This window comes from Molossus molossus, unplaced genomic scaffold (assembly GCF_014108415.1).
Source record: "Molossus molossus isolate mMolMol1 unplaced genomic scaffold, mMolMol1.p scaffold_m16_p_22, whole genome shotgun sequence".
Classification (NCBI taxonomy): domain Eukaryota; kingdom Metazoa; phylum Chordata; class Mammalia; order Chiroptera; family Molossidae; genus Molossus; species Molossus molossus.
Window position 1 is genome coordinate 20339889 of NW_023425358.1, and position 8859 is coordinate 20348747.

An 8859-nucleotide genomic window follows, 5' to 3' on the forward strand; every position below is an offset into this window, starting at 1 on the left:
AAAACTAATACAAATCCCAGTCAGACTCAAGACATTGTATACTGAATTTTAGTACTTTGGAGCAGGTTTAAGCTAGAGCAGGTTTGGACATTTATTTGTGCTGCCAAGGTAATTAAATTTTTGTGTAGAACTTGGAGTTTCTTTTGCCATCTTGGTTTAATAGGATAATATTCTAGATTATAAGGTGAATGACAGTAAATAATTATCAGTAACACTTTTTATTTATTTTTTATTTTATTTTTTTTATCCTCATCCGAGGATATTTTTTGCATCTACAGATAGAGCTGGAGGGAGTAAGGGAGAACGAGAGAGAGAGAAACATCGATGTGAGAGAGAGAGACATCGAGTGGTTGCCACCCACATGACCCCAGCCAGGCTGGGGACAAACTACAACTGAGGTACGTGCCCCAAGCAGGAACCAAACCTGGGACTCTCTGGTCCGTGGGCCGACACTCTAACCGCTGAACCAAACCAGCCAGGGTGTCAGTAACACTTTTAAAAAACTGCAGTCAGGCCCTGGTCATTGTGGCTCAGTTGGTTAGAGTGTTGTCCCGTGCACCGAAGGGTCAGTCATAGGTTTGAATTCTGGTCAGGACACATAACTCATGTTGCGGGTTTGATCCCTGGTTGGGGTGTGTGTGGGAGGCAGTTGATCAATGTTTTTTTCTTAACATTAATGTTTCTCTCTCTCTCTTCCTCCCTCTCCCTTCCTCTCGCTTCTAAAATCAATAAGAAAACATATCTTCAGGTGAGGATTAAAAAACAAACAAAAAGCAGCAGTCAGTAGCCACCGAATGATGCTGGGTAGTTCATACATCTTCATAGAAAGAAATGCTAGAGTTGGGAGGACTGTATTGGTCAGGCAGGACCTGCTGGTTGTGACTTTGTGTTCATTAAAATGACTTTTCTCATTGATGATTTATAAGTACATCATGATAAATTTGAACTTAGAAAAGAAATAAAAACGCCCTGGCCGGTTTGGTTCAGCGGGTGGAGCTTCGGCCTGTGGTCCTGAGAGGCCCGGGTTCGGTTCCCGCTAAGGGCGCGTACCCTCGGTTGCAGTTGGTCCCCGGCCCTGGTCGGTTGTGCGGGTGGCAACCACTCGATGTGTTCCTTTCACATCGATGTTTCTCTCTCTCTTTCTGTTCCTCTCTCTCCCTCCCACTCTACCTGAACAAAAAATGTTCTTGGGTGAGGATAAAAAAAAAAGTTAAAAAAGAAAAAAAACCTAAAGAGAGATACTGCCTAAGTAATTTTTTACACTGAGATTCCATGTAACATTTCATTTAGAAGAAGTGCTCTGCTACCCTTTAAAAGCTTGAAAAGCTTCATATCTACCGAAACTACAGTTAAGATTACTACTCCACACTTTATTAAAAAAGTTTTTTTCCTTTATTGATTTTAGAGAGAGAGGAAGTGAGAGGGACAGAGAGAGATAGAAACATCGATGAGCAAGAGCATTGATCGGCCACCTCCTGCATGTCCCCCACTGGGCATCAGGCCCACAATCTGGGCATGTGTCCTGACCGGGAATCAAATCGGCAAACTCTTGGTGCATGGGTTGATGCTTGCTATCAGCCAAAGCACTTTGCTGAGTGTTTCACATGTGTGTTCCCGTTCTCATGGCAACTCTTCAAGATGGGCATCAAGGTCTTTCTGCTCCAGAGCTAGAGACTACTTGTCCCTTGTGTTTGACATTCAGATTCAGAATCCTTGTGCTGAGCTAGTTGGGGAAATCAGTGCTCATTTAGAAGGGCCCTGGAGACCCCTGTGAGCTCATGCACCCACTCTCTGGCTTTTCTTCTGACAGAAAGAGTACTTCAGACAGTATGAAGTGGGGCTCCAGAATCTGTGCCATTCCTACCAGAGTCGCGCCGACTCACGGGCCAAGGCCTCTGAGGAGAGCCTACGCACATCCGAGAGAAAGCTCCGTGAGACAGAGGAGAAGCTGCAGAAGCTGAGGACCAACATCGTGGCACTCCTACAAAAGGTGCAGGAGGTGAGCCAGGCAACCCTCTATTGCAGCTGGACCACCTGGTCTCTAAGGGAGGGGGCTTGGGCACCTTTTGCTCCCTTCTCCCCACTCACAGGAATCTGTGGTTACAACCCTGGCTGCACAGCATCCTGACCAGGAGGGCTGGAGGTGGTGCGGCTGCCTGGGCCTCATCCCAGCCAGACCCACGGTATCAGACTTTTGCCCTTGTTTGGAGATTTTGATGTACAACCTGGTTTGATAATCCTCCAAGCCATAAAATAGAAATTTTCACTTTTCCAGATGACGCCCAGATGGGATTGGGTGGCCCGAAAGTGGGGAGTGCCCTGTAGGGTCTCAGTCCTTCATCCAGGCAGTAAACACCGAGGGCCTGCTCTGTGCCTGTCCTGAGGATACTGGGTGAACCAGACAGGCAAGATAAGGTCCCTGCTCTCACAGCTGACACTCTAGTGGAGGAGATAGAATTATTGATGGTGGGAAGTGCCATGAAGTAAATAGAAGGAGAGACTGGAAAAGGGGAGGCCACTTTACTAGGATGGTCAGGGGTGGTCTCTCAAAGGAGGTATTTGAGCTGAGGGTGGAACCTATCATGCAGCAGTGAGTGTGAGTGCTTTTGGCAGAGAGAAAAGCAGCACCCTAGACCTAAGGCAGAGAGTAGTGAGCTGTAGGAGAAGTGGTGGAGCCTGTATGAGGTGGGAAGTCATTGGAGGGGTGTGGCATCCAGTTTACAATCTAAGACTTACTCTGGTTGGTTGTAGGAGGGCCTGGAGGGGGCAGAGGTTAGAACTCAGGACTCCAGTGAGGTTCCCACAGTTGTCTGGGCGAGAGATTCTGGTGTCCTTAACCCTGGATGATGACAGTGAGGAGGGAGGGAAGTGGGCAAATCTGTAATATCTGAGGGAAAGGGAAAGAAACAAGGGTGATTCTTGTGGTTTATCTTGAGCCCATGGGCAGAGGGAAGGTAGTGGCCTGTACTGAGATGGGAACAGCATGGGGTGAAGGGGTCTAGTTGTGCTGTTTTGGATGTATTGAGTCTTTGAAGCCTGCAACACATCTAAGGCAACCTGGAACTTGGGGTAGAGTCAGGACAGAGGTAAAAAATCTGGGCGTCATCTGTACACAGAGGATTGGGGTGGGGGTTTGATCAGGAGAGGACAGGGCTAACAGCTAGAGGGGTGGAGGGAGAGGAGGGACTCCTCAGGCCCCACAGGGTGCAAGAAGGGAGGTGAGGCAGGCCCCCACCACCTTATGTCCCCCAGCTGACCCTGCCCCACTCTGTTTCAGGATATTGACATCAATACAGATGACGAGCTGGATGCCTACATCGAGGACCTGATCACCAAGGGGGACTAAGGGGCTTGGAGCCAGAGATCAGCTCCCCTGCTCCTTCCTCAAGGCAGAGTTCCTGGGTGTGTGTGTGGGGGGGGTGTTGGTGGACTTAACGTTGATTTGATTCACATGGGACATTTGTGCTTTCGGAGGGAAAAATACTCTTGATTCTTTGAATCTTCCTCCCTAAGTTTATAAATATTTATTTTTTAAAAGAAACAAGATGCTGTGCCTGCTGTGAGACTATACTTTTTTTTTCGTGACTCTGGGGCAAAAGATGGAGAACCAGAATATCCAGCTTGAGCCACTTCTCTTGGTACCTGGCTCCTCAAGATGTGGCAAGTCCAGCACCATCCAGAAGTTGGAGAGGCTCTAGGGGCAGGGCTGGTTTCTCTCCTAGAAGATGAACAGTGTTGGGATCTGAGGGGGAGGGGAGGGAAAGAGACCCCCAGAGTAATGTTCCCCTAGGGGTTCTGATTCAGGGAACCCTTAAGGGGGCCATGGGTCAAGAGGTGGCTTGACACTGAGTGGCTTCTGTCTCAGGTCAGGGATGTGTTGGCCTGAGCAACTGTCATCTTGGCTGTGGCTTTGTTTGAACAGCTTGGAGAAGAAAGATCCTGTCATTCAACCTCACCATCCATCACCCAAATTCTCACTGCTGGAGTGATTTCCTTAGTTAACCATTGACAGTGAGGTTTCCCGCCTCAATATCTTTTTAAAAAAAAAAATATTTTTATTGATTTTTAGAAAGGAAGGGAGAGGGAGAGAAAGATAAAACATCGGTGAGAGAGAAACATCATTTGGCTGCCTCTTGGCACTTCCCCTACTGGGGATCAAGCCCTCAACCTGGGCATGTGCCCTGACCTGGAATTGAACCAGTGAGTGACCTCTTGGTTCATGGGTCAACGTTAAACCACTGAGCCACACTGGCCAGGCTGATCTCAGTATTTTGAGGTTGAAGAGAAGACAGATCTGACACTGGTGAGACCGCTGACCTGGGTAGCAAACCAAATGTTTAAACTCCAAAGGATTTCTTTTAGGAAAGGACCTTGTATATGAAAGAAGCCCTGGTTCTGATTTGGTGGTGGCCTCCGTCAATGGTGTGGCAGGGTCTAGAGGTCCTGTTTCTGCTTTCTCTCTGTGTGGCTCCACCATGCCCAGTCAGGGTCCCTGCTATGGGGCAGACAGGTCTCTGAGCCCCACTCGCCCACAGGTGTGGGAGGTGGGCCCCAGGTTCTCCAGAGGCATACCAGGACTTCCCTCCTGTCTAGTCACAGCCTCATTCAGCTGTGTCCCTCAAGCAATTTCTCAGGGTCAAATAAAAAGGCAAGAGTTGCTGAGTTCTTTTCAATAGCTATTGGAAAACTTCTGGTTTCACTTCCCCTCTCTTATTTGGGGATTTAGGATTCTCTGAAGGACTTGTACCACTGGTCTGTGATTCAAGCCGTCATCTTCCTCCACCCCATATCAGCAGTGGCCCACATGCCGCCCGGTGAGGTCTGCATAAGACTGGGAAGCACTGGTGAGGGAAGCAGGCCACACTGGAATCAGGAGTCCTGATCCACTTGTGCACATGGCCAGAGGCACCTATGGCATGTGAATTTGGGGCTTCCCCAAACCACATCCCTGGGAGAGGGATGTTTGGGAAAATACTGAGGGAGAGACCCTGGCTTCTTTGGAAGATTCTCTAAGTGTTTTGGGGTTTCTTGAGCTGGTGATTCCTCCCCAGTTCAGCTCACTCTCTTCATCCCAGGCAGCATATGGTCTATTTTGTCTCCAAATCCACTGTTTTAATCTAAGATGAAGTTGGTTCTGCATTTTTACCAGAGGATAATACTCAAGTTTTTTATCTACACACTTGTAATCAAAATACAATACTATAAACTTTTATTGGTGAGACTCCTGAACTCAGTCTGTTTTCTTATCTTAGTAAAATCCAGCACCTTCCTCCTCTTCATCCTTTCCACCATGATGGCTTTAAACTGTCTTTAAATTCTTCCTCATCTCTACCATCTTCATTTTCTGTCTTCACCATCAACACCCACAGAAACAGAAATACTGAATTTCTTTAACATTTTACCTTCAATTTCTGGGTGTGCCCACTGTGCTCATCACAACCTGTTTCCCAGGAGAGTTCCTGCCATTATTGTGGGAAGATAAAATGCAGTTGACCTGCTTGGGAAGAGGGAGTTGGTCTGGCTGGTAGGAAGGTCCTTATTTAGTTCAAGGCAGCAAATAGGTGAATAAATGCAACAACCTTATTTTTAAGTGTGGGAGGGACAGGGACTGTTCTTTAGACTTTTTTTTTTAAGTAACATGCACATGGTAAAAATTCAAACAGTACAATACAAAAGGCTGGAGAACCCTGGCTGGTTTGGCTCAGCTGTTAGAGTGTCAGCCTACAGACCAAAGAGTTGCGGGGTCGATTCCAGTCAAGGGCACATACCTCGGTTGTGATTTGATCCCTGGCCCTGGTTGGGGTCATGCGGGAGGCACCCAATCAGTGTGTCTTTCTCACATTGATGTTTCTCTCCCTCCCTCCATCCTGCTCTATCTGAAAGTCAATGGAAAAAGATCCTCAGGTGAGGATTTAAGGAAAAAAAAAAAAAAGGCTGGACAATGAAAGACAAGTTTGCCTTCCACTCTGATTTGCAATTTTCTCCCTGGAGACCGTATCCATCCTGAGCATACAAATGTACACACATTCTGCTCTGTTTCTGTTTCCCACTTAGTGTATTTTGGAACTTGTTTCAGAATAGCCCATCTGGGTCTATGTTATTCTGAACAACCACATAGCATTCCAGTGATTTGGATGTACTGTCATTTAAGTCCTCTATTTATAAACATTTCAGTTTTTAACATTTATGAAAAATACTGTGGGAGGGTATATATTCATTAACTCATCTGTCTATAGGGTAAATTTTAAAGAGAACTGGCTGTCAGATGGTAGATCTATTAAAAATTCTAAGATACATTCCAGAAAAAACTTGCAATTTCAACTCCTACACTGAGTGTATTTCCCCAACACACTTGCCAGCATGCAGTCTATACTAATCTGAAAGGTGAAAAGTGATGGATTTTGAGTTGGTTTGAACTGGTTTAAGTGAAATGGAGTGTCTTCATTGGTGTTTCTCTTATACAGGGTTGTAGTTCTGAATCTTGGGTTAGGGACTCTACAAAATAATTTACAGAAAATCAGATGAAGTCCTGGTCAGTGTTGCTTAGTGGGTTAGAGCATTGTCCTGTTACACCAAAAGGTTGCAGGTTTGATTCCCTGTCAGGGCACATACCTAGGCTGAGGATTCGATCTTTGGTTGGGGCACATTTGGGAGGCAACTGATTGATGTTTTCTGACATTGAAGTTTCCCTTTCTCTCTAAAAAAAAAAAAAAAAATCAGATGGAAACAAAGTTTCCTTTGTGACCTCAGAAAAATGATCACCTTACATGAGCCCCCTCTACCCCTAAGTGCCCCACAGATTTAGGATTAAAAACCCCACTTCAGGACTAGTACTGTGCTTTACTACCAGATCAGGACAAGGATTTGACATTTTTATTTATCAAAGAAAGGCATGGGTTAATAGGCTGATAAAAACTCTCTAGTTTGTTCTTCATTACCATCTAAATAACTGCTTTTTGGCTCCTCTTGTTGGGTCAGTTTCCCAAGTTTTACATGACTCAGACCTGTGGTTCAAACAGAGTTGGCCAAGAGTTCACAGCTCTAGAACGTATAAGTGAAGACTGTTGAAGCTCAAACTTACTGCCATTTACGGAGAACACAAGGCTTGATCTAAGTTGGCGGTGCCTCTACTAGCTACTTGTGTTTGAAGGTTGTTCTGCAGCTGGGCCAGGCTGTATTGGCGGTGACCAAGGTACCCGAAACATCCTCAGGATTCCACTGAAGGGTTCTGCCTTTGTTGGAAATGGAACCTTTGAGGCTTCCTTTGGAACCAAAAGGCCATATTGCTCTTGATTCTGTGAGCAGATGAACAGCTAGCTTGGCCACGGGAGCCAGCTCTCCAAAGGAACATACTTTTTCCACTGGGGCATCTGAAGCCTCAGACTGGCCTCTGTCCATTCTCAGAACTGCTAGGAGCACTGTCTCCACAGTAAGAAAGATAGAGTGAACAGATGAAGGGCCTGGCAAGGCACATCCCATTTAACAATGAGCCCAAATGTTGCCAGGCCTGTTTTTCAGTCTGGATATTTTTATCTGGTAACTTGGAATGTGCCAGGCCCAACTAGGGCTCCTGGTGGGTCCTGCAGAACCTTTGAACTCCCAAGGCTTCAGACAAATCACTGCCCACCCTAGCTCCCTATTCGTTTTCTAAATATGAGTCAGGTGATAGTACAGGTTTCCCAGCTTATTTAGCCACAGGGTCATTTCTCCACCTGAAATTTATCCAGAGGCTCAAAGGACTGCCAATCATCTGGAATTGGTGTGATCGAAGCTAGAATGGTGGCTCAAAGCCCCTTGCTGCCCTACCCCCAGCCTTTGTATCCAAGAGTCACTGGTCTCCATCTGCTACCTGTAGGTCTTCAACTGCTTCCTAAACCCTACAGCCATCCTCCTGGCCTTTTAACCATTTGGCCTGCTCTGAAAGTTGCCTGTGGTGCTTCTGGGGTGCTGGCATGCTCAGCTGCTGCTAGCCAAAGATAGGGATTTCATACCATTGGGGCAAACTTGGATCACTGAGAGGGGAAGGATCTGAAGGACACATCCCTTCTCCTTTTTTACCCACTCTGCTGAGATGCTTCTATGGGATTCTCTGGGACCACTTCCTGCCTGAACTGCAGGTTTCTTGAGAAGCTGTTGCCAGCTCTAACCCACCACTTAGAATTTGTCCTTCCTTCCCCACAACTATTTTCCTCTGTTGAAGCTCTGGACTCACTCCGCTTCCCTGTGTCCCACCACTTAAACCAATTTGTTATTAGCGAGCTTCAGGGGCTGCAGTGTGAGGAGAGCCATATTTCTCGGAAGAGAGTTTTGAGTTCTTCATGCTAAATCAACTATCATTACACAACATGAGCCTGAGGGCTGGTTTCAACTTTTCACCTGGCCATCTCTCTCCAGAGGCTGGGGGTATTTAACGTTAAGTCCTGTTGGGCCCCTGGCCTTCTTCCAGGCGGCCTCCTACATCCCTTCTCCAGACCGGTGAGGCGGGCACACAATGGCACCTGTGCAGTGTGCCTGCCCAACACGTGCAGCTGCGTTCTGCGCATGTGCCTTGGAAGTATCACGAGCTCCCTGACTGGTGGGTGCTAGGTGGCACTTAGCGTCCATGCCCAAGCCTGTGTGCGGGTGGAGAGCAATGTGACCAACCTCGGTGTGCGAGACCGGCCTTGGGCCAGCCAGTCTGGGGGCAGCGGCTGCCGTGGGGGTGTTGCTCCTCACAACCCAGGGTGAGTGCAAGGCCTTGTGGACCGGATGGCCAGCTTACACACGCTAGACAGAAGAGTGGGGGATTTTTCCTCTGCCTATTAAGCCCGAGCTCAGATGAAACCATTTCCCTGGGTTGTTTTCCAACTTTTTTTGGGT

General features: G+C 47.2%; 1 protein-coding gene across 5 annotated transcripts in view; it reads left to right on the forward strand.

The window, feature by feature from the left end:
- The window catches only part of MORC2 (MORC family CW-type zinc finger 2), a 45378-nt gene extending 41742 nt beyond the window's left edge, over positions 1 to 3636 (forward strand). Inside the window, exons 25-27 of one of the 5 annotated variants that reach the window (XM_036276726.1) lie at positions 1811 to 1999; positions 2091 to 2183; positions 3278 to 3636. In XM_036276726.1, coding sequence (XP_036132619.1) covers positions 1811 to 1999; positions 2091 to 2183; positions 3278 to 3346 — 351 coding nt within the window. In that variant the 3' untranslated portion in view covers positions 3347 to 3636. The remainder of the gene's footprint in view (positions 1 to 1810; positions 2000 to 2090; positions 2184 to 3277) is intronic. The other 4 variants (XM_036276727.1, XM_036276730.1, XM_036276729.1 and 1 more) reach the window with 4 other exon arrangements.
- Positions 3637 to 8859: the final 5223 nt, after the last annotated feature.